At 42.1% G+C, this 27,157-nt stretch overlaps 1 protein-coding gene across 1 annotated transcript in view; it reads left to right on the plus strand.

The window, feature by feature from the left end:
* The first annotated feature begins 402 nt into the window (after positions 1-402).
* The window catches only part of spg (dedicator of cytokinesis spg), a 783,360-nt gene continuing 756,605 nt past the window's right edge, over positions 403-27,157 (plus strand). The window contains exon 1 of the mRNA XM_067136588.2: positions 403-527. Within this exon, the coding sequence (XP_066992689.2) occupies positions 491-527 (37 nt within the window). The 5' untranslated portion in view covers positions 403-490. The remainder of the gene's footprint in view (positions 528-27,157) is intronic.

A 27,157-nucleotide genomic window follows, 5' to 3' on the forward strand; every position in this document is an offset into this window, starting at 1 on the left:
CCGGAGGCCTGCAAATTTCGAGGTGCCGCGAGGTCAGCGCGACTAACCCTCTCGGCTTTCTAGACCGGGACCGCTACTATAATCGAAGACTAAAGGTATCGAGGCAGCGTTGACTACGAATTACGCAGCTTTAGGAACACATGTTAGCGTAGCGAACTGTTATCGTTACCATTTTCGGACTCGTTGTTTTCCGGTAATTCCGTATGTTCACCTTCCACCCGATTATTATTATTATTGCTGCGCTGCAACAATTACCGCTACCATTAGGCTGGCGGAATCTAAACTGACCAAGAAGAAGGCGGTGACTGTGTGGGATGCAAACGCCATCTGGGAATTAAATTTAGAACTACTCGTGATAGTAGTCTGCTGAAAACGTGAATGGGAATATAGTAGTGTGTTAATGTTTCTCTAGTGTTTGTGTCTATTGATTTCTGTTGTGGGATAAGATGAATGACTGATTAGAATTGTGCTCACTGTGGATATATCCGTGATGTGGTCACCTACTAAGACCAAAAAGTATGGAGTGGGTAAGTAATATTTATACTGTCATATCGTTTAATATTCGAGAGAGACTAATACTGTGCATTTCTACCAAGTGCTGTTACCCAGTACTTTACATCACTGACAGTCATTTCTGACTGAACATATAATGCTAATAGCATAGTGCTAGGAAATCTGGCAGGAATGAATTTTACCGCAGTCCGTATTAATGAATGTTTTGACATAAATGCTATTAATCAGAGATAATATCCCTGAAAATTTAAACCTAAGTTGACCATTTAAACACAGGTACTATACTATTTTACAGAATCATAAGAACACTATCGGTTTTGAATCAAAATGGTTTTTCAAAAGTGTTGAGGTCGCCTGTATAAATGTGTTATTAGAGTGTTATTTATAAATTATGATAAAACCGTATTATCTTTTATCCCAGTATGTTGGTGTGAGTTTTTACATCACTCGTTTTGTAAGTCAGATAGCGATTTGATCTTTCCAGACATGTTTTGACTGCAGGGATTTTATATTACTCTTCCCTCGTCAACAGTGGCCTACTCAGAATCACGATGTAAACATAGTATAAAGATAATGATATTCCGAACGTAATGTCCTCATGATTCAGAATGTACCGTACTTCATTATTGCTTAGCGGAGATAGGCCTAATAATATTTTACTTTTTTGGATGTTGTTTAATTTTCCTTAGGCTGGAAATAACCGGAAAATAAAACATGTTTAGAGACAAGGTTTAAGTAATTAGTGAACTGTCTTGCCTTCTAAATTCAGTTGTATTTTCTTTCGAGGTCTTGGGACATCGTGGTCCAGTGTATGTTGTTTGTAATTACATGTGTTTACGATAGGGAAAGATGATCGATGACATAAGGAGTACCGGTATGTAATGTACCTTCCCTTCCTGATAGCTGTTGCAAGTTGCTGCGGACCAAGCTCAGACCGTCGGACTATTATTATTATCCCCTCGTACTGTAGGACCACGGATGATTAGACGTCAGTTGTTTCAACTGACAGCTGAACGTTTCCGTCTGCCCTCGTTTTGAAACCTGGCTGTTGACCTTGAAGCCGCCTGGAAGACTTGATGACTGAAAGGTTACTTATGTTCCTAGTTTGGATTCAAACCTTCAGTCTGGTGTTTAGTCAGGACCCTGTAGACATTCTGTGTGACTGAAATGCCCATTTTGTAGCAGATCTGCATATGCATAATTTATCATCCCTTATCTCCCGTTAAATGCCATTTTTGTGTGTTTTTACAACTGACCCCTCGAAGTGTGGGATGCAAGCGAATGGGTTCGTGGGTGTTTGAGAATCATTGTTGCAGAGACGTATATAAACATGTTCATTAAACAATCATTCTTTGGTTCAAAATAAAGATACATAAGCTACACTTATCTACCTGTGGAACCAAATTATTAACATTTATTGATATATTTATACAGTTATTTAGCTGCATGCGTCTATTACCTCCTAAAATTACTAAACCTAAGCGTACGTACTTACCGGTACCTGAAAATGTCTGTGCTAATTAACTTATCTTTTTATTTTACCTTGAAGGTTGTTGAAATATTATGATGTAGCTTTGGGCTCATTTAAACGTCGCCGAACGGAGTTTGTGTCGCTTTTAAAAAAAATAGAATTTGTAATAGGATGCTAGTATTTGCCTGTCTCGGGATCATCGTGCAATTGGTACCTAACAGCCTCTTCTTTTTCGTATTTGAGGCTTTAGACATTTAGGTCAATAAGCCTGTGAGTGTAATTAGTGCTTGTGTGTGTGTGTGTGTGTGTGTTTGTTTTTAGTTATTCATTGGGACTCAAATTCAAAGTAAATCGTTGTGATGTCGATAAAGGTACCATCCTAGCATTTTCCTGTGCCTAGGAGAAACGACAATATATCAAGAATGACCCCTATCTCCTGAGTGCGCTGGTCTGTATATACAGTAGGCCTAGTATATATATACATTGTACACAGTATTATCTTCTAGGCTTATTCCGGAATCTTTTGCTGTCTCTGGCACACACTAAATGCATTGAAAGGACACTATATAATACCATTTACAACGTACGCTATATATCCTTAGTATCAAACTGAATTTCATAAAAATTGAGAATAGTTTTCTGAAGCAGATTTATGAGGAATTAAGATGTAAAAAGTGAGAGGAGGAGATATTGAAATAAATGTCAGTAATATACATTACTGTATACTTTTACGTCTATGCCATTGAAACCACATCTGTATTTATATCAAATAAGAGTTTTGTTGTTTCCGACTCGTTGGCTGAATGGTCAGCGTACTGGCCTTCGGTTCAGAGGATCCCGGATTCGATTCCCGGCCGGGTCGGGGATTTTAATCGCTTCTGATGAATTCTTTTGCCTCGGGGACTGAGTATATATGTCCGCCCCAACACTCTCCTCATCATATTCAGACAACATACCACACTACTAACTGCCACAGAAACACGAAATAGTGATTACATCCCTCCATATAGTTTTTCGTCAGGAAGGGCATCCGGTCGTAAAACAGGGGCAAATCCCCATTGGCGACGCAGTTCGCACCCGCGACCCCACATGTGTGGGAAAAGCGGTAAGAAAAGAAGATGAAGAGTTTTGTCTGTACATTGCTCAGAATTACAAAATAATGATATTTCCGTATCGGTCGTATCCACAGTTTAATGTTCCGTCTACCGCGCGAGTTGGCCGTGCGGTTAGGGGTGCACAGCTGTGAACTTGCATCCGGGAGATAGTGGGTTCGAGCCCCACTGTCGGCAGCCCTGAAGATGGTTTTCCGTGGTTTCCTATTTTCACACCAGGAAAATGCTGGGGTTGTACCTTAATTAAGTCCATGGCCGCTTCCTTCCCATTCCTAGGCCTTTCCTATCCCATCGTCGCCATAAGATCTGTGTCGGTGCGACGTAAAGCCCCTAGCAAAAAAAAAAAAGACGTATCTGTGTCGGTGCGACGTAAAGTCAATTCTTTAAAAAAATCCGTCATATTTGTCCGTTTGTCTGTACGCGCATCACGAGAGAATGGATGGACAGAATTTAATTAAAAACGGTATGCAACGTCCTGGAAGAAGGCACTACAATCTGGGCTATAAATAATTTTTATTCAGGCTGGGTGAAATGGTAGTTTAGGAGAAGGCCTAAAATTTCATTTCCAAATATCGTTGTTATTAGTGATCCTGTCGATACTCATAACAAAACTTGCAGAGAATACAATTTCCCGATCATTTATACAGTTTTACCGTACCAGCTATGATAATATAGATAGGCGTATTCATAATTTATACTGTACGACTCGTTGGTTGAACGGTCAGCGTACTGGCCTTCGGTTCATAGGATCCCGGGTTCGATTCCCGGCCGGGTCGGGGATTTTAACCTTAATCGGTTAATTCTACGGCACGGGGTCTGGGTGTATGTGTTGTATTCATCATCATTTCATCCTCATCACGACGCACAGGTCGCCTACGGGCGTCGAATAGAAGGACCCGTCCTGGGATATCCCGGCACTTAAAAGCCATACGACATTTCATTTCATTTTCATAATTTATACTTTTGTTGCTCACTCCATGTCAACGGCGAGCATCGCTAATATGGAAATACTGTTCAGTCGTGTTACCTGGCGATGGTGGTGCTTATGTCATGATTGTCTTAAGGTAATAATAATAATAATAATAATAATAATAATAATAATAATAATAATAATCGTAATCGTATGGCCTCAGCTACCGTGTGCAGACATTTCGACTTGACGCCATCTGGCTGTCTGCTCGTCAATTTCGACGTTCCATTTTACTCTAGGCCCACTAGATGGCAGACCGAGTAAACTGGATCTCTCTTGGGCGTCTATGGCTGAGATTTAATGAATTTTGTCGGGTAAATACCAAATGTATCACCAGAGATCTTTGACATGCCGACATCGTACGACATGGAGTATCGAATGGACTTGAAAAAGCGCGTCCTCATCAGCGCATATCGGCAAGGAAAACTGTAAAGATGACTACCGGTATCGAAATGAGAAAAAGTTGTGAAGGATCGTTATGAAGGGAGGAAGGAAGACTCCCTTTACATTGGATGCCCTAATATCACAGTCAAAAGAAAACTAGATGTGAAGGCCTACAATATCGAAACCCGATACTTGTCTTTCATTTATACCGGAAGGAAGAGATCAAATCAAGATCAGTAATAATACAGAACAATAGGAAACTGCAAAGGACCACAGAGAGCAAGGAACGAGTACGTCACGACAAGCCGCTGACAGGAAGGGGCATGGGCATTTATGCGCCTCGGAATCTGGGGAACAGCATGAGGGGTGGACAAAAAATGCAATCATACGCATGCTACGAAATTATCCCGTCAACGACGGTACTTCACGTAGTACCTTATATTTTTGTAGCCGTTTCTTCATCATCCCCTATAGGCGTTCGTACAATGCGTGCTATATCCCTATTTTTATATTGTTTTGTCGTTTGTATCTGTAATGAAGACATTGTCTGTTCCATTCAATTGATAGTTTTTCATTTCAATAAGTAAGGTACTTTTAAAACTGTAAAAGTGTATATTTATCATCATCATCTAAAGGCAACAGCTTGTTTGTGAAACCATTTTCCTCTGTCCTCAGCTCCTCGTTTCATTTCATAGCAGGAACCGTAGTGAAGATTCTGTGGCAAGTCTTGAAGGAATGTTTTCCTCGGTTGTCCTCGGCCTTTCTTCACTGTGATTTTCCCTTCCAGCAGATTGGTTAGAAATATATTATGTCTGAACATGCGACCAGTGAATTCAGCTCTTCTTCTCTGTATCCTTAGCATCAGTTTTCTCTTCCCTTGAATTTCTTGCCGGATGCTTTTGTTTGTTCTCTTTTCAGTCCATTGAATCCGTAGCATTCGTCCCCAGCCCCACAATTTAAACGCTTCAAGTCGTTTCCAGTCCTCATCTCTGATTGTCCAATATCCACAGCCGTACAATAGCACACTCCATGCAAAACAAATCATAAATTTCTTCCTAATTCCAAAATCTAAATTTGCACCGATCAGACAATTTCTTCCATTATGAAACGCTTGGTTGCAGCTGTTATTTGTGATTAGACTTCCTAGATAAGGGAGACTGGTGACATGTTCCACACATTAAGCTTGAAGTTGGTGCGAGTTCGTTCAGAATTTTTTACTCACAACTAATACATTCAGCATCTTCGACAACTCCTCCGCGAGTCCGCTAAAATTGCTGTTTTATAACTGATAGGTTTTGATTAAATAAAGTTTAAACTACCCGAAAAAGAAAACTTATAAGAGATTTATACCTGAAAATGAAACAGCGTAGTTTTCATAATTATACCTGAAAAAGACAGCATAATTTTCAGGTATTTTGTTACCATATTATGTTTTCTTTTTCAGGTAGTTTATAAACTGTATTCAGGGCCGATGACCTTCGATGTTAGGCCCCTATAAACAAGTAAACTGTATTCAAAACTAGTTTCGGTGGACTGAAGAACCTGTTGTTTCAGTCATCAATTCATATACTGGTTCGACACAGCTCTCCGTGCTAAGCTTTTCATTTCTGTGTAACTACCACATCCTACATCTGCTCTAATTTGCTTGCCATATGCGTACCTTAGTCTACCCCTACCATTTTTACCACATACAGCTACCTGAAAAACCAGCTGAACAAGGATGAAATTAGACCTGAAATGGTGAAGTATACTGGGAAGGCAGGGATGAAATGGCTTCATAGAATAATAAGATTAGCATGGAGTGTTGGTAAGGTATCTTCAGATTGGACAAAAGCAATAATTGCACCTATCTATAAGCAAGGGAACAGGAAGGATTGCAACAACTATCGAGATATCTCATTGATTAGTATAGCAGGCAAAGTATCCACTGGCATCTTGGAAGGGAGGGTGCGATCAGTCGTTGAGAGGAAGTTGGATGAAAACCAGTGTGGTTTCAGACCACAGAGAGGCTGTCAGGATCAGATTTTCAGTATGTGCCAAGTAACTGAAAAATGCTACGAGAGGAATAGACAGTTGTGTTTATGTTTCGTAGATCTAGAGAAAGCATGTGACAGGGTACCGAGGGAAAAGATGTTCACCATACTGGGGCACTATGGGAATAAGGGTAGATTATTAAAATCAATCAAAGGCATTTATGTTGACAATTGGGCTGCAGTGAGAATTGATAGTAGAATGTGTTCCTGATTCAGGGTACTTACAGGGGTTAAACAAGGTTGTAATCTTTCACCTTTGTTGTTCGTAGTTTACATGGATTATCTGCTGAAAGTCATAAAGTGGCAGGGAGGGATTCAGTTAGGTGGAGATGTAGTAAGCAGTCTGGCCTATGCTGACGACTTGGTCTTAATGGCAGTCTAATATCTTGCAACTTGAAAATAGGTGCAATGAGTATGGTATAAAAATTAGCCTTTCGAAGACTAAACTTATGTCAGTTGGTAAGAAATCTGAGAGAACTGAATGTCAGATTGGTGATACAAAGCTGCAGCAGGTAGATAATTTCAAGTGTTTAAGTTGTGTGTTCTCCCAGGATGGTAATATAGTAAGTGAGATGAATCAAGGAGCGGTAAAGCTAATGCAGTGAGCTCGCAGTATTCTGTAAGAAGGAAGTCAGCTCCCGGACCAAATTATCTTTACATCGGTTTGTTTTCAGACCAGCTTTGCTTTACGGGAGCGAAAGCTGGGTGGACTCAGGATATCTTATTCATAAGTTGGATATCTTATTCATAAGTTAGAAGTAACAGACATGAAAGTAGCGAGAATGATTGCTGGTACAAACAAGTGGGAACAACGGCAGGAGGGTACTGGGAATGAGGAGATAAAGGCTAAATTAGGAATGAACTCGATGGATGAAGTTGTACGCATAAATCGGCTTCGGTGATGGGGTCATGTGAGGCGAATGGAAGAGGATAGGTTATCTAGGAGAGTAATGGACTCAGTTGTGGAGGTTAAGAGAAGTAGAGGTAGACCAAGACGATGATGGTTAGACTCAGTTTCTAACGATTTAAAGATAAGAGGTATAGAACTAAATGAGGCTACAGCATTAGTTGCAAATAGAGGATTGTGGTGACATTTAGGAAATTCACAGAGGCTTGCAGACTGAACGCTGAAAAGCATAACGGTCTATAATAATGATGATGTATGTGTTTGTTTTACGTCGCACCGACACAGATAGGTCTTATGGCGACGATGGGATAGGAAAGGCCTAGGAGTGGGAAGGAAGTGGCCGTGGGCTTAATTAAGGTGCAGCCCCAGCATTTGCCTGACGTGAAAATGGGAAACCACGGAAAACCATCTTCAGGGCCGACAGTGGGGTTCGAACCCACCATCTCCCGGATGCAAGGTCACAACTGTGCGCCCCTAACCGCACGCCAACTTGCTCGGTGAACAAGCCCTAGATGTCTTAAGATGTGCCCTATCTATTTTATCTCTTCCTCTCGTCAAATTTAGCCAAATCGATCTCCTCACTAATTCGATTCAGTATCTCTTCTTCATTCGTGATTCGATCTACCCATCTCACTTTCAGCATTCTTCTATAAAACAACATTTCAAAAGTTCCTATTCTCTTTCTTTCTGAGCTAGTTATCGTCCAAGTTTCACTTCCATACAATGCCACGCTCTGTACGAAAGTCTTTAAAAACATCTTTCTAATTCCTGTATCAAATTTCGAAGTGAGCAAATTTCTTTCCTTAAGAAAGGCCTTCCTTGCTTTTGCTAGTCGTCATTTTATGGCCTCCTTACTTCTGCCATCGTTAGTTATTCCTGCATCACCGGACTTCGACTGCGTTCCATAACTTTTGTTTTGGCTTTATTTATTTTCATCTTTGTACTCCTTCCCCCAAGACTCTGTCCATACCATTCAACAATTTCTCTAGATCTTGTACAGATTCAAATAAAATATCGTCATCTGCAAATCTCAGGATTTTGATTTCCTCTCCTTGGATTGTGATTCCTTTTCCAAATTCCTCTTTGATTTCCTTCACAGCCTCTTCTATATAAACCAGGGCATATCAGGGTGGATGCGCCCGTGCACTGCACGGCGTAAGGTGCAGGATACGACTGAACTAGCTTGACCAGAATGCAAACCCCCACTCCACTTCCCCTACACCTGTCTCACCTGTTCGGCCTGTCTTCGCCTTCTCCACCTTCCCCGCTGATTCTCCCCTCACTGCAAAATGTTTATGTGCGGTGACCGGTGACACTGTTGTATAGGGCAATGTTACCGATGTTAAAACACTCTTCTTTCAATTTGGTTTGAGCAGACAATTTATCTTATCTAGCTCTTCTTTTCCTTTATCTTTGCAATGATACCAGTTATGCCTGGAACAAGGAACCGGCTGACAGCAGTTCTGGGAGCCTTCTTTAAATTACAATCAGAAAAAGGCCTACTCGCACGCAATCTAGTTTTCGTACAAGTCAAAACAGGAAAAAATACCTTTCACATATGCATGTGGAACCAAACATAGAAATAATCTTAGCTGCTTCTCGATGAAAATCTTCTTTCGACAAGTTCTCGTAGAATTTGAGCAAAGCCTTTGTATTGGAAAATAGATCTTTTGGATTAACTTATCACATAATTATTGTCCCACGGATTAAGCATTTGGCTTTATCGTCACGACTGACAAAAATACGTAAGTTCCCAGTTCGATTGAAATGGACTTTCGGAAGTCTTTGCTTTCTTCGAAACAGGTTGCTCTATTATTATGTTGTTGTCTTGCGCTTATCTATTTCACTGATAAACAAGCCGTCTATCGCCGAACGCTTGGTCACTCTCAGCACACTACAGCATCCGAGTTAGGCCGAGTCGGACCGATGCACAGTGCATAGATTCTCTGCGCCTCGATTCGCACGCATGAGATTTTTAGCGTTTGATAGGCCTTGATATAAACATTGAAAACACCGGGCGAGTTGGCCGTGCGGTTAGAGTCGCGCAGCTGTGAGCTTGCATCTGGGAGATAGTGGCAGCCCTCAAGATGGTTTTCCGTGGTTTCCCATTTTCACACCAGGAAAATGCTGAGGCTGTACCTTAATTAAAGGCCACGGCCGCTTCCTTCCCGCTCCTAGGCTTTTCCCATCCCATCGTCGTCATAAGACCTATCTGTGTCGGTGCGACGTAAAGCAAATAATAAAAAAAAAAAAAATGAGTAGGAGGGGGAACAAACTGCAGCCTTGCCGCACTCCTTTCTGGATTGCTGCTTCTTTTTCGAAACCCTCGATTCTTATCACTGCAGACTGATTTTTGTACAGATTGTAGATAATTCTTCTTTGTCGTTACGTGATCCCGATCACCTTCAGAATCTTAAATAGCTTGGTCTTATCAACATTATCGAATGCCTTTTCTAGATCTACGAACGCCATGTATGTGGGCTTGCCCTTCTTAATTCGATCCTCCAAGATCAGACGTAAAGCCAGGATTGCTTCACGTGTTCCTACATTTCTCGGTAAGCACAACGGAAACAAAAGACAGCGTGAATTTGCTTGTGATGACGAGTTTGTCTTTCCGCCTCTTCACATGGTTATGAGAGCATTTAGGGGTTGTAGTAAGGAGGTAAAGGAGAAGGCGTATAACTCTCTGTTACGACCCCAATTAGAGTATGGTTCCAGTGTATGGGACCCTTACCAGGACTACTTGATTCGAGAACGAGAACTGGAACAGATTCAAAGGAAAGCAGCACGATTTGTTCTGGGTGATTTCCGACGAAGGAGTAGTGTTAAGAAAATGTTGCAAACTTTAGGGTGGAAAGACTTGGGAGTAAATAGGCGAAATGCTCGATTATCGAGCAGTCAGCAGAGAGATGGCATGGAATGACGTTAGTCGACCAATAAGCTTGTAAAAGTAGGAAATATGTAGATAAAGTTGAGTTTCAGGACAAATTGGGGCAAATATTCATTTATAGGACGAGAAGGAAGGGATTGGAATACATTATCAAGGGAAATCTTCGATAAATTTCCAAGTTGAAAACGTTTTAAGAAAAAGCTAGGTAAACAATTGATATAGAATCTGCCATGTGGGTTATGGCCTTAAATGGAAATTGATTGATTGATTGATTGATTGATTGATTGATTGATTGATTGATTGATTGTGGTATAATTTGGGGAGCTGCAGTAATAGAATCGTACAATTCCACCACCACCACCACCACCACCGTCGCCACTGCCTTGTATCTTTCCAACCAACGAGTTTAAACAACAGCAAGAATGTCATATTTAGTGAGCGAGGCAACTTGTAGTTTAACTTTACTGATGGGAGCGTTATACAAGAGTGGCATCGTCGTATGCTTCTCACCAAAGCGGCCACAATCGTCCTAAAGGTACCTAACCAAAACATCGTTAAAAATAAGTTATATCCAACTGCTGATAGCCAAAGATACCGGACTACGCCGTAATGTTGTACTGAAAAAAGATTATTTGATAAATCAGTGAATAATCATCCAGTTGAAAAATGAAAACCTACAACCTGTTTTCCAGTCATTGGCCGGGTCAGGGATGAAATGAATGAACCATATATAGGCTCTTAGTACGATGGGGTCGCCACTCCCAGTTATTTATTAATGACTGATAGATGCTATGAAATGATAATGGAGAGTGTTGCTGGAATGAAAGATGACAGGGAAAACCGGAGTACCCGGAGAAAAACCTGTCCCGCCTCCGCTTTGTCCAGCACAAATCTCACATGCAGTGACCGGGATTTGAACCACGGTATCCAGCGGTGAGAGGCCGACGCGCTGCCGTCTGAGCCATGGAGGCTCCAATCGTCCAGTTATCAAAGGATACAACGTTAAAAATGCGTTAAGGCTTGTTGGCGATTGTATCAGATCTGTTGAGAGTATTGTACTTCAAACAATGGTTTATATTTGAAAAGTTAATTTTACAGTCAGACTCGTACGATAAACAAACAGGGTGGGCAATATTTTGCGCTCTATTCAAATATGTGAAGAAAAATTCAGTATTTATATTCCATTCCTAACCATAGACAGACATATGCTTATAAATGTGAATAAGTAAAAATCAAGGACTACTTTCGTGCAACACTTACCGGAAAATGGTAAAATAAAACGGAGCAGAATAATTTATTGCTACTTCGATTTAAGACGTTTGGCTTGATGAACACATTTCAGTTATCATAACCTACATGACTAAAAAATAAATTCTCCCGTTACTTCATATCTAAGAGGAACCTGTTCTATTATGAAAGTATGATGGACCGAGCTCGATAGCTGCAGTCGCTTAAGTGCGGCCAGTGTCCAGTATTCGGGAGATAGTGGGTTCGAACCCCATTGTCGGCAGCCCTGAAGATGGATTTCCGTGGTTTCCCATTTTCACACCAGGAAAATGCTGGGGCTGTACCTTAATTAAGGCCACGGCCGCTTTTCCCACTCCTAGCCCCTTCCTGTCCCATCGTCGCCATAAGTCCTATCGGTGTCAGTGCAACGTAAAGCAACTAGCAAAAAAAAAAAGTATGGTGGGATATGTTAACCTTAGAAAGATACATGCATATAAATGGGAATATGCAAAAATCAAGAACTACAATTCGTTCAAGCAAAACCGATTCGGTTCGATTATAAGGTTTGATTTCTAAATACGCCAGATGGATAGATAGCTGGTCAACGTCGACATATATATCGAAGGAAATCATTCGCTCAAAATGTCGATGCGGATATTGAAAGGTGCATAGAGTTCAGTTGTCCCAAAGCCATGACGAGGTACACATTTGTGAAAATAATTCAGCAATGAATTGTTTGTTCATCGCAAAACAACACTGAATATGTTAACGTGCCGGCATGTCTACTGACACGAGTTGCTCACATTTCAACATTGTAGTGCACTATTAAATTGATCCTGCAATACTGATCCCAGGACTGATGCACTCTGTGTCCAGTAATATGACATATAGACGACATGTGGACCCTAGGCTAGAATGGAGTTCTTTTTTTGTTTTTGTTTTTTTGTTTTGTGCTAGTGGCTTTACGTCGCACCGACACAGATAAATCTCATGGCGACGATGGGATAGGAAAGGCCTAGGAGTTGGAAGGAAGCGGCCATGGCCTTAATTAATTTACAGCCCCAGCAATTGCCTGGTGTGAAAATGGGAAACCACGGAAAACCATCTTCATGACTGCCGACAGTGGGATTCGAACCCACTATCTCCCGCATGCAAGTTCACATCCGCGCGCACCTAACCGCACGGCCAACTCGCCCGGTGAATGGAATTCTTATGAGATGATGGTGATAATAATAGTGGTCCGACGACCTAGATGTTAGGCCCCTTAAAACAATCATAATCATCATCAATAATACTGTTTTTATATTTCACGCGCCTCTAAATACTTTTACAGTTTTTGGATACGCCGAGTTGCCAACATTTTGTTCCACATGAGTTCTTTTTATATATTCGTTTTACGCCGCACTGGCACACATAGGTCTTATGGCGACAATGGGATAGGAAAGGACTAGGAGTGGGAAGGAAGCGGCCGTGGCCTTAATTAAGGTACAGCCCAAGCATTTATCTGGTGTAAAAATGGGAAACCATGGAAAATCATCTCCAGGACTGCCGACAGTGGGGTTCGAACCCACTATCTCCCGGATGCAAGCTCACAGCTGCGTGCTCCTAACCGCACGCCCAACTCGCCCGATCGAGTTATTTTACGTGCCAATAAATCCACCGACACGAGGCCGACTTACTTGAACACCTTCAAATACTATCGGATTGAGACGGGATCGACCCCAACTTGAGATAAGAATGCCAGCGCTCTACTATCAGAGCCACTCAGTCCGATATCACGCTAGTTTAAACGCATGCCTCTTCTCTCTGTATTATGACGGTGGTTAAAGGAGAGAGACCTCGATCGAAGATCGATAGATTAAACAAGAATCGCTACTAGACATCTGGACCAACACCTGGCGGTATCTTGCAACTGTCTTCAGAAGTTGCGGTCGTCTTACAGATGCCCGGTGGTAGTGTTCGTCATGATGGTGACTATTGTTTAAAGAGGAAGTAAGTAGTATAATGGGGGGATTCGGCGGCCACCTCCACCTCCGGCTCCCAGGAGCCTGCTCCTCCTCCTCATCCCGAGGGGCCTTCCCAGGGGCCCGCTCCTCCTCGTCCTCCCGGGAGGCCTTCCCAGGGGCCCGCTCCTCCTCCCGCGGGAAATTTGAATTGGTAAACAAAGCCACGTGCTTTTTGACAGCTATCATCGACAACAACGTATCGCTAACCTCACTGCTGCCATCTTAACGGGCCTAAACCTCAGTGCTGCCAACTTAACCTCACTAGCGCGAGATTTGAATCGGTGAACAAATCCACGTGCTTTTTTGGCAGCTACGTGCTTTTTGACAGAAAACAACGTATCGCTAACGTCAGTGCAGCTATCTTAACGGGCCTAAAACTCAGTGCAGCTAACTTAACATTACTGGCGCGAGATTTGAATCGGTAAACAAATCCACGTGCTTTTTTGACAGCTGTCATCCGCCATCTTTAATCAACAGAGCACTGTGCGGCCCTCTTTAGCTACATATCTTTGAAATGTGTTGGCGGATAATTTGAAAAAATGCTTTTTGAGAGCAGCCATCTTTAAACGACAGAGCGCAGTGCTGCACTCTTTAGTTGAATTGTGTTGGCGGCAAATTCCACGTGACAGCAGCCATCTTTAATCAAGAGAGAACCGTGCTGCCCTCTTTAGTTGAAATGTGGTGGCGGCAATTTGAAAAATTCCACGTGCTCTTGTTTGGAAACAAACTCACGTGCTTTTTGACAGCTGTCATCCGCCGTCTTGCACCACAAACCTCAGTGCTGCACTCTTTAGCTACATACCTTTGAAATGTGGTGGTGGCAAATTCAACGTGCTCTTGTTTGGAAACAAACTCACGTGCTTTTTTGACAGCTGTCATCCGCCATCTTCAATCAACAGAGCACCGTGCTGCTATCATGCGGGCAATTTTGTCAGTTGTCATCCGCTATCTTTAATCAACAGAACACCGTGCTGCCCTCTTTATGGCCACTACCTTAAGCATGTAGTAGCGGGCAATTTGAAAAGTTCCGTTGGCTGTCATCCGCCATCTTTAATCAAGAGAGCACCGTGCTGCCATCTTTAGCTACTACCTTTTGAAATGTGGTGGCGGCAAATTCCACGTGCTCTTGTTTGGAAGCAATCTTACGTGCTTTTTTGACAGCTGTCATCCGCCATCTTGCATCACAAACCTCAGTGCTGCACTCTTTAGCTACATACCTTTGAAATACGGTGGCGGATAATTTTTTAAAAAATCTACAGCAGCCATCTCTCGACGCTAATTGCACAAGATGGTGGCTATACATGACTCCTTAAGGGTGCTTACGCAAGATGGATGCTAGACATAGGTCCTTATGAGACTCCCTTGGGATGCTTGCGCAAGATGGCGGTTATACATGGCTCCTTATGAGACGCCCTAGGTATGCTTGCGCAAGATGACGACTGCTCTTATGAGACGGCTTAAGGGTCCTTGCACAAGATGGCTTGAGACGGCCCTAAGGATGCTTGCGCAAGATGGCGGACACAAGATCGCGGCTATACACGACTCCTCATGAGACACCTTAAGGGTGTTTGCGCAAGATGGCTGCTGCTCTTATGAAGAAAGCTAGCTTAGAGGCTAACGTGTCGTGCTAGTTCGATTCATTAAATTTGGGGCTTAAATGCAAAATGTGAAATATCTCGAAAACGGTGCATCGTAGAGCAAAACGGACAAAATTTGTCTGCCTAGTACGCAGGTTCGCAGAATGAGGAATATGATAGCATAAGAAAAACATAGTCTAATGATGAGATCAACGGTTCGGTTCCTATTTAGGCCCTTTGGCATTTACTCTGTTTTAGCTTGTATTGAACAAGTTTTTGTAACATGATCAGGTCTAGCTATAGTAGAGTATAACGTGCTATGCTGGTTCGATTCATTAAATTTGGGGCTTAAATGCAAAATGTTAAATATATCGAAAACGGTGCGTCGTAGAGCAAAATGGACAAAATTTTTCTGCCCAATACCTAGGTTCGCAGTTTCAGGAACATGATAGCATAAGAAAAAAGTAGTCTAATGATGAAATCAACGGTTCTATTCCTACTTAGGCTCTTTGGCATTGGCAGCTATCTAATTCTACAAGATGGCGGCTATACATAGCTCCTTATGGGACGGCTTAAGAGCGCTTGCACAAGATGACTTGAGACACCCTAGGGGTTCTTGCGCAGGGTAGCAGCGACAAGACGGTGACTATACACAGCTTCTTATGATACGGTGTATGGGTGCTTACACAAGATGGTAGCTGCTCTGATGAAGAAAGCTAGCTTGAGGCTACTGCGAAAGATGGCGGCTGCTGTTATGGATACGGTAGAGGGCAATTTGAAATTCTACGTGCTCTCGTTTGTAAAATTCTACGTGCCTTTTTTTTACAGCTTTCATCTTTAATCAACAGAGGATCGTGCAGGTATATATATAGCACTAAACCTCATACCTTTGAAATGTGGTGGTGGCAATTTGAAAAATTCCTTTTTTAAACAGCTGTGATCTTTAAACAATGGCGGCTATACATAGGCTGTTAAGGCCTCATCATTCTCCTCCTCCTCCTCTACCTCCTCCTCTGCCTCCTATGTCAAGGCATAGCTTTATCAAACAAGTTTAAACCTGCATCACAAAGGCAAGAGTGTGCAGCGATAACATCATTGTGCATGTTTAGACTTGCGAAACATAACAAGACTAGAATTAAACACTGTACTCGATGTCGTTAACATCAACATGTGATCAGAACATTAGTAAACAAAGCCACGTCTTTTTTGACAGCTGTCATCTTGACGGACCCTAACCTCACTTTGAAGGACAATAGAGCATCGCTAACCTCACTGTTGCCATATTTACAGCGCTAAACTTCAAAGCTACCACCTTATACATGTTGTAGCGCGGAATTTAAAATCCAACAACAGAACATCGCTAACCTCACTTCTGCCATCTTGAAAAGTTCAGTGTTCAAAACGCTTAAAACAATCTAGCAGATAAACGTAACTCATCGCACCTCGGGGATTTTATTAGGTAATTCTGATAAGACGTGACCCTCGGGTTCCATTCCCTGTTGTGTGTAGTATAAATGCCTTCGGTTCTAAACACAAAACTATTTACCAATAAAGATTAATTTGCTACACTTAACAAAGTAGATGCGTTCTTGCTGATAACAATCGATGAGGGTGTTAAAAATGTACCAACTTCAGCTAACTCCTTCCGGAAGGAGGAGGGTGTGGTAAGGTGGTGGAGGAGCCCATTAGCCCTTTAGCCCTAGGAGGAGGAGGAGGAGGAGGAGGAGGACGCAGTCAGGAGGAGGAGGTGGAGGAAAAGTCCTTTTGTTTCGAACACATCAATCAATGTTCTAATCACATGTTGAAGTTAACGACGTCGAGTACAGTGTTCGATTCTTGTAATCTAATCTTAGAACATAAGCATCCCCTGATATGTTCTAAACACATCTTGTATTGAGTACAGTGTTCTATTCTAGTCTTGATCACTTATTTAGTGTTCTGAACACATCAATCATTGTTCTAATCACATGTTTAAGTTAACGACATCATTCTAGTCTTAATCACTTCTTTTGTAATCTGATCTTCTTAGAACAAAAGTATCCCGTGACATGTTCTAAATACATGTTGTATCGAGTACAGTGTTCTATTCTAGTCTTAATCACTTATTCAGTGTTCTGAACACATCAAGCAATGTTCTAAACACATGTTGTATCGTTCCGCATGAGCTACATGCTTGTAACCCATGCCAAAAGATTGACTAATATATCACGTTTATGCGATAACTTGTTGGACTGCTAGGGACTTAAATGTAATCAATGTATTTCTTATAGCACCAATCGTTCTGTTTAATTTTACTCTCCGTGTTTGCGATAATCGAACAGGGTTTGAATCTATGTTTTTTCTATTGTAACTAAATCAGATTATCGTTTACCGAGCGAGTTGGCTACGCAGTATAGTTTTTCTGTAGTTTTTTATTTTCGCACAAGACGAATGATAGAAGGTAAATAATTTGAAGTTGTACTTTTGCTTTATCGTTTACCGAGCGAGTTGGCTACGCAGTATGTGCACAGTGTGTTTTTTATTTTTTACACTAGGCGAATCATTGAAGTTGTTCTTTTGCAATATCGTTTACTGAGCGAGTTAGCTACGCGATATGTGCACAGTGTGTTTTCGATTTTTACACTAGGCAAATCATTGAACTTGTACTTTTACAATATCGTTTACTAAACGAGTTAGCTACGCGATATGTGCACAGTGTGTTCTTGATTTTTTACGGTAAGCAAATCATTGAAATTGTACTTTTGCTCTGAACACATCAAACAATGTTCTGATCACATGTTGAAGTTAACAACATCGATTACAGTGTTCGATTCTGGTCTTGTTATGTTTCAATCTCATCTTCCTAGAACAAAGGTATCCCCTAACATGTTCTAAACACATGTTGTATCGAGTGCAGTGTTCGATTCTAGTCTTAATCACTTATGTAGTGTTCTGAACACATCAATCAATGTTCTGATCACATGTTGAGGTTAACAACATCGAGTACAGTGTTTAATTCTAGTCTTGTTATGTTTCGCAAGTCTAAACATGCACAATGATGTTATCGTTGCACACTCTTGCCTTCATGATGCAGGTTTAAAGTTGTTCGATAAAGCTATGCATTGACATAGGAGGCGGAGGAGGAGGTAGAGGAGGAGGGGAGAATGATGAGGCCTTAACAGCCTATGTATAGCCGCCATTGTTTAAAGATCACAGCTGTTTAAAAAAGGAATTTTTCAAATTGCCACCACCACATTTCAAAGGTATGAGGTTTAGTGCTATAAAGATACCTGCACGATGCTCTGTTGATTAAAGATGAGAGCTGTAAAAAAAATAGCACGTAGAATTTTACAAACGAGAGCACGTAGAATTTCAAATTGCCCTCTACCGTATGCATAACAGCAGCCGCCATCTTTCGCAGTAGCCTCTAAGCTAGCTTTCTTCATCAGAGCATCTACCATCTTGTGTAAGCACCCTAGACCGTATCATAAGGAGCTATGTATAGTCACCGTCTTGTCGCTGCTACCTTGTCCAAGCACCCCTAGGGTGTCTCAAGTCATCTTGTGCAAGCGCTCTTAAGCCGTCTCATAAGGAGCTATGTATAGCCGCCATCTTGTAGAATTAGATAGCTGCCAATGCCAAAGGGGCTAAGTAGGAATCGAACGGTTGATCTCCTATGTTCCTGATACTGCGAACCTAGGTATTGGGCAGAAAAAATGTTGTCCGTTTTGGTCTACGATGCACTGTTTTCGAGATATTTAACATTTTGCATTTAAGCCCCAAGTTTAATGAATCGAACCAGCATAGCACGTTATACTCTCTACTATAGCTAGACCTGATCACGTTACAAAAACTTGCTTCAATACAAGCTAAAACGGAGTAAATGCTAAAGGGCCTAAGTAGGAACCGACCCGTTGATCTCATCATTAGACTATGTTTTTCTTATGCTATCATGTTCCTCATTCTGCGAACCTGCGTACTAGACAGAAAATTTTGTCCGTTTTTCTCTACGATGCACCGTTTTCGAGATATTTAACATTTTGCATTTAAGCCCCAAATTTAATGAATCGAACTAGCACGACACGTTAGCCTCTAAGCTAGCTTTCTTCATAAAAGCAGCAGCCATCTTGCGCAAACACCCTTAAGGCGTCTCATAAGGAGTCGTGTATAGCCGCCATCTTGCGCAAGCATCCTTAGGGCCGTCTCAAGCCATCTTGTGCAAGGACCCCTAAGCCGTCTCATAAGAGCAGTCGTCATCTTGCGCAAGCATACCTAGGGCGTCTCATAAGGAGCTATATATAACCGCCATCTTGCGCAAGGATCCCAAGGGCGTCTCATAAGAACCTATGTGTAGCATCCATCTTGTGTAAGCACCCTTAAGGAGTCATGTATAGCCACCATCTTGTGCAATTAGCGTCGAGAGATGGCTGCTGTAGAATTTTTTTAAATTATCCGCCACCGTATTTCAAAGGTATGTAGCTAAAGAGTGCAGCACTGAGGTTTGTGATGCAAGATGGCGGATGACAGCTGTCAAAAAGCACGTGAGTTTGTTTCCAAACAAGAGCACGTGGAATTTGCCACCACCACATTTCAAAGGTATGTAGCTAAAGAGTGCAGCACTGAGGTTTGTGATGCAAGATGGCGGATGATAGCTGTCAAAAAACACGTGAGTTTGGTTTCCAAACAAGAGCACGTGGAATTTTTCAAATTGCCGCCACCACATTTCAACTAAAGAGTGCAGCACTGCGCTCTGTCGATTAAAGATGGCTGCTGTCAAAAAGCATTTTTCAAATTATCCGCCACCACTTTTCAAACATATGTAGCTAAAGAGGGCAGCACAGTGCTCTGTTGATTAAAGATGGCGGATGACAGCTGTCAAAAAAGCACGTGGATTTGTTTACCGATTCAAATCTCGCGCTAGTAAGGTTAAGTTAGCTGCACTGAGGTTTAAGCCCGTTAAGATAACTGCACTGACGTTAGCGATACGTTGTTGTCTGTCAAAAAGCTCGTGGCTGTCAAAAAAGCACGTGGATTTGTTTACCGATTCAAATCTAGCGCTAGTGAGGTTAAGTTGGCAGCATTGAGTTTTAGGCCCGTTAAGATGGCAGCAGTGAGGTTAGCGATGCGTTGTTGTCGATGATAGCTGTCAAAAAGCACGTGGCTTTGTTTGCCAATTCAAATTTCCAGCGGGAGGAGGAGCGGGCCCCTGGGAAGGCCTCCCGGAGGCGGAGGAGCGGACCCCTGGGAAGGCTCCTCGGGAAGTGGAGGTGGCCGCCGAATCCCCCCATTATAGTACTGAAGTACAACTGAGAAGCCATCTTCTCTTTACACTCATCAGAAGGAATGTGGGAAAGGTCCGACACTTTGAGAATGAAAGTATCGCAACAGAACGGGAAGGATCACGAAAGACGTGAAAATGAAATTCGCCTTAGGCCTCAGAAACGTACTACTTTCGGGGACGGAAGAGAACAAGAGGTGAACAAAGGAGGAGATAGGAAGGATTAAAGTGAGGAGCCTGGTACGCCCTGGTTATCCGTATGAACCGCCTATCTCAGGAGAGATAGATGGTATTTGAGGTACCGATGCCGTTGCACCTATTGGCGCTCCTCTTCCGGTATATTATGAGTTATGAGTGTATTATAATTTTTATCATTTATTAAGCTCGACGATGCCGAAATATAAATATTATATGCCAGAAAACTGAATTTTAATGAGGCTCATTATAGTTCAAGTTTCATTATGATACAGGTTCTCCACCAATCAGAGTTCAGATTTTCATTATGATACAACTGTTTGACCAATTAGGTAAGGATAGCATCGCACCTGCGCTCAACGTACTAGCTTCACAGTTGTTTCCAAAATCAAACATGTCGGACACACATATTAACCTTCTACATCCAATATTCCACAACCACACGCCACATTCCCGCAAATTCACTTCACCAACTGTACCACAAACAATTTGTATTTGAAATAATGCTAGGTTATGATAATCTTCTATCAAAACTTTGAAAACGTATGACATTGTCATGGTCTCGGATCCACTCACGGAAAATCAATAACCCAGCGCATGCGCTCTTCGCTTTGTTCAGTAAACTCAACTGTCAAGCGACATCTCGACAGAAATTTATGAATATTTAACAAATAGAGTTATAATTATCGTCGAGCATAAACAGTCGTTTGCAACAAGCCTATAATGGTAATAATTAAGACAATATGTTTATAAAACAAGCGAAGTGAGTTTTATAATTTCCATACGAGTGTCATACCGTTAAGTTATTCATTGATGTTGTATTAGAACGTGCGCGCGTGTGTGTGTGGTTTTTTCAGGGCCGACGTTATTCACTTAGTGATTGCTGACACATTGAAGTACATTACAAGATATTAGAATTGAAGTACAGCATATGGTTAGACACGGGTGGTTGCCCGTCCGTGTACTAAACACGCCGGGTATTGCATTTGAGAATGCAATGGCATATGCCGTATACTGTATGTTGCGCGAATTTTTTGTGGATAAATTTAATTTCGGATGTTGGGTTTTAATTTTAGCAGCATTTAGTTCGACCTTTAGTGATGCGCTTGCCTCGTTTTAGTAGGTTCCAGTGTTTTTTGAAGGCTTAGGTTTTTAAGGAAATGAGAACTTTTATGGAAACTTGGCGGGTATTTTGTAGTGGTAGTGTAAAGGGGATCGGTCTTATCTTAGTATATGGTGGTGATTGGGGTTAGGGGTGATCTGTTCTGGGTCGTGAGGAGATTAGCAGTAGTAAGTAGTAGATTGTATGGATCTTGAATTGGGGTGTGAGAGTGAGTGGTTTGGGGGCACCTGGTTGCGGGGGGAGTGATTTTAAGGTTTCGGAGGGAAGGATGATGTGTTTTTTTGGGGGGGGGGGTAAGGTGGCGTTGTTATCTGTAGTGTTTCTTGCCTGTCTTAGATATGGGCAGCCAGGAAACGAAGCGGCATGGCTGCCTTGGCAATTGGCACACTTCGCCTGGTCCCGAGGTACCTCGCAAACAGAGTGGTGGTGAGAACCACCGCATCTGTTGCAACGAGTAGATTCTGAGCAGTTAGCTGCAGACTGATAAGAGTAACTGTTTGAAACAATTGAAACACTGTGAGACAAGGTTGGGGCGTGGTGGTGTACGCTTTCGAGTCTCTGTGCTGGTTTTTTGTGTTGGGTATGTTCCTGAATTATGTGCAATATTTTAATGCCTGCTCCTAGTCTGTGTACTTGAGTCTTGTGTTGTCGGATTTAGGGCTGGTTTCAGAGATGGGTTAGTTCAGCCTCTATCCTGACTGCTGCTTGTGTTGTTTGGCTGGTTTGTGGCGGGGAGGGGTAGTGAGAGGGAGGGTTGAAGTAAAAGGTGACGTTGGTAGTAGTGGGGGCGGTGTTAGGTCGGTTTGGATTTATGATTCTATGGTGGTAGGTATGGCTTCTTGACGAGTTTTGATTGTTTTGGTCTGAGTTTCCTTATTTTTGGTTTTAATTGCATTTGTGGATGTTTTGGAGAGAGCGGTTTGAGTAACGGTTTCCGTGGTTGGATGTAGGAGTCTGATACAAGTAAGTGGAAGTAATACCAGACTCAGTTAGGGATCCCATGGTCGCCAACCCACGCTCCAACACGAGAGCCCTTGAAGTTCCCTGCCAATCACCCTTTACGACAGGCAGGGAATGCTGTGGATGTCACAGGTATAAAAACATAGATCGGCAACGATACCCACAAAGTACCGCTCAACATAGTATAAGTAGGTAGTGCGAAGCTAAGCCAAAGGGCGCTGTTCACCAAACACTGAGTTGACAAGCGATTTCGCACATGGCATGTGGTTTACTAATTTTATTTCTTAAAATCACTGTGTTTCTGGGAAAGTATTTCAAATGTACTTCGCACGGAAGAACATCTGAGATCCAGAATGTTTCTTTGCATGAATATGTGCAATACATGCCACAGTTAGGTAATGTACCCAAGTACTCCAGGGCTGCGACAGTTGCTTGTTTTTTTGCCCTTTAGATAATGGTTATAAGTGGCTCCTGACATCAAACCGAACGAGAATTCGCTAGACATATCCTCGAACACACACATGAAAAGGAAAAATGTTTCACATGCAGACTTCTTAAATGAAAGATCTCACCCTCGCCTGGGGTGTCGGCTGTGTCATTGACCGCTGGTGGAGTGGAATGGGAAGGTTACCCCGACCAACAAAAACGTAAACGAACACTTCTACTTGACCGAGTTCCACACTCAGCTGATAATGTCTCGACAAGAGGGGACTTTAAATCTTTTGCTTCTCTAAAAACAGGTATACATGGCTCGCAAAGCCGTTCCGGGCGAGTTGGCCGTGCGCGTAGAGGCGCGCGGCTGTGAGCTTGCATCCGGGAGATAGTAGGTTCGAATCCCACTATCGGCAGCCCTGAAAATGGTTTTCCGTGGTTTCCCATTTTCACACCAGGCAAATGCTGGGGCTGTACCTTAATTAAGGCCACGGCCGCTTCCTTCCAACTCCTAGGCCTTTCCCATCCCATCGTCGCCATAAGACCTATCTGTGTCGGTGCGACGTAAAGCCCCTAGCAAAAAAAGCGTTCCCTAATACACAAGGGATCATTCTTTCTCATAAACATAAAGGCTTAAGCGCCTGATCTCTTCTCGGGTCTACTTCATTAAATAAGAGTACTTTCATATATCAATTCTTCATAAACACTGTGGAGTATCTTCCATACGGCGTAACATTTCGTTCCTAATTCCCAGGTTCAAGTCGAGTGCACAGTGGTGGAAAGTGGAAAACTCGGCCAGAAATTTAGATAATCCTTTCTGTTCCGACGTTGCAACAACCTACACACAGCATAGCCCAAGTCACTGAAATTCATGCATGCAAGATCGTGCAAATTCTGACTTTAAATTAACTAATATTTCCTACCTCCCCATACATCAACTAAAAGTAGCAAAACTTTCTATTTTGAAGATGTCTACGGTTCAACTGATTACGTTAACATGCATAAAGAATCAACTGGAATATTTCCCTAGTAACAATCCTAAGTTATATCTTATCTCCCTTATTTCCCGTAAATCATAGCTAACAACACAATCCCCACATGCAGTAGTCCTGTGGAAATCAACTAATCGCCAGAAGGGCTTACTCAATATCTTAGCTTTATTACAAGGTTGCCAGAAGGGCTTCATTGCCATCTTAGCTACCTATATTACAAGATTGCCAGAAGGGCTTAATTAACATCTTAGCTACTTAGCAAAACAAACAATTGTCTGCGAAATCATTACTACACCTAACACACGCCAAAACACCTGTTCACTTATCTCATGGCTGATGACCTCACGGCTTCCCCCTTCTGGACTTGGCTACTCTGTTTAACCCATCGTGATGATGCCGTCGTCCTGGGTTGATACTCTTAGTCTCGTCTCCCTGGATGGGTCTATAGTGATGTCGTCTGCTTGAGGTAAATGTAGGAAGGTCTCGTGCTCTATCAGCTCTTGAGGTCGATACAGGTCTTCACTGCAATTAAATGCATAATTAGTTGATAGCACTGCGCTACAGATGCTCCTCTTCACTCTCACAGGCATCAAATCAGACATTGGCGGTCTGCAAAGCTAAGTATCATTGTTCTCTGTCGACTGCTTAACCGCGCGCGAACTCGTGTGTGAAATGACTTCGACTGTAGGCCGAAATCAGTAGCCTAATGCTCAACTGCGCACGCATGTTAGTTCGGCGGTAACAATATTAATTGCTCGGGTCTATATCTCCAGCTATACTGCACATTACTCTATATTTACATGGTTTGCCTATACAGCTCCTATGATGAAGTCTATGCATACAGCATTATCGCCGATCAAATAGTTACACACTCGCGACCGCACTGTAAAGTGTCTGAACGTAATCGTTCAATTGAACTGGTTTCTAATAAGTTCATGAATCACCTATCAGCCGAATAAATACCTGCATAACTCCACTAAGGTCACAATGACCTTACTTTGACTTTATTACAATGACTTTATTACATTGTACTTTGTCCTATTCAAAGTTTTGGCGCAATTTCTCGAACAAACCGACATACTCACGACACGCACAGAAGTAAATCTCGTTACAGAATGAGATACCTCCCTCCAGATCACCCAGTTCTTACAGGGAGCATCAAGGCACGTCACGCTGGGCGACTCACTAGCAAACACTCTTGAGATCGGTATGTGGCTACTTGACTGATTCCCACGATGTGCGCGCGAATGCTGTATAATAGAATTCATTACTTATTAATGTCAGTAAGACACATCATCACATTCCAAAAATTCCGAGGATTATTACTGTCATTTTATCTTCTCTAAAAACCCTCAGGGAGAGTAGATATGGCTTGCTTCCCTCGAAGTGACAAGCCTGCTTTTTACCGCTTTAAGTCTTGTCAAGATGTCATTGTGATCTGTTATCAGACCAACTTTGCTTTTCGGGAGCGAAATCTGGGTGGACTCAGGATATCTTATTCAGAAGTAGCAGACATGAAAGTAGCGAGAATGATTGCTGGTACAATCAGGTGGGAACAATGACAGGAGGGTACTCGGAATTATGAGATAAATGCTAATTTAGGAATGAACTCGATGGATGAAGCTGTACGCATAAACCGGCTTCGGTGGTGAGGTCATGTGAGGTGAATGGAGAAGGATAGGTTACCTAGGAGAATAATGGACTCTGTTATGGAGGTTAAGAGAAGTAGAGGGAGACCAAGACGACAATGGTTAGACTCAGTTTCTAATGATTTAAAGATAAGACGTATAGAACTAAATGAGGCCACCGCATTAGTTGCAAATAGAGGATTGTGGTGACGTTTAGTAAATTCACAGAGGCTTGCAGACTGAATGCTGAAAGGCATAACGGTCTATAATTATGTATGTATGTAATGTATGTGTGTAAAATTTGATAGATAGAAAATCTGAATAAACAACAAGTGAGCTCTTCAACTCTGATAACAGCGGATTGTAAGTCCAAAAATCAGGTACAAGAACAAGAGGAAATTATCCACACGATAATCTACAAGGGTTGAGCAATATAGCTCTACACCGATACAAACCAAAAGTTATTGGAGTCCAGCGCCTCAGAGGCACAAGCTTCTTACAAGGTTATGCTTGACAAACTTCAAATAATGAACTTGCAGTCACTTCTGCTCAACAGTTTGTTACACACTGGTCTATACACCATTACCAATGAGAGCCCATTCTAAATGGCCTTAATGTAAAAAAAAAAAAAAAAAAAAAGGTTTAGTATGAATGACCATGAGCAAAAGGCTTGGAGGCGAAACACTTGCACTCCTTTTGAAAAACTTCTAAAACCCTAAGTGGGCTTATGGCCCGAAGTTGCAGAGGCTAAGCCTATTCTACAGAGGGGTGCCAAGCGAGAAAAATATTAAATCCAAAAAGTGTGTTAAGATTTTAGAGATATAGAACATTTTAGTCACGCCATACCAAGTTGAATGGGAATCAACAGTGGGCGATCACTCTTTGTTCCCTTAGTTTACATGTTTCCCAGCGGGGATTAGAACGGAGTCCTCAGACTTCCCGAAAACCTACATTTAAACCATAAATTAGGACTTTACATAAAATAAAATAAGTTTCAAACCTTCCCCTCAACATATCTGCTGGAGCTATCACATATTAAGAAAATTTTGCCGTTACCTTGTTTGCTGGGGCTTCCTAACGCCTATCTACGGCCCCTACCTCCTTAATACACGCCACACACGATCCACTGGAACGATAAAGATGACAATACGGCCTTAAAGCGCCCAGCATTTATAGCATCTCCGAGGGGAAGTTTCCAGAACTCTTTACAGATAAGCTGGATGCCTGTACACACCCCAACTTGAATTGGCTAGAAGAAATATTCCAAAAAGTCCTGATTGGTTAATAACTAAAGAAGGAGGAAGCAGTAGGAGTGAAATTTTGAAGATTTTCCCTTCGTTAACAATTATTTCCGCCTGTTCGAGCCTTTTTGCCAATGGGCCTTATTTTGTTTCAAAATGTAACGTTTAAAATTTATCCTCAAACTTCCGTAGTCTTTTTCCCGCAGTTATTTTCGGCTTGTCTCCGTGGCGTAGGTGCT

Source organism: Anabrus simplex, chromosome 1 (genome assembly GCF_040414725.1).
Source record: "Anabrus simplex isolate iqAnaSimp1 chromosome 1, ASM4041472v1, whole genome shotgun sequence".
Classification (NCBI taxonomy): Eukaryota; Metazoa; Arthropoda; class Insecta; order Orthoptera; family Tettigoniidae; genus Anabrus; species Anabrus simplex.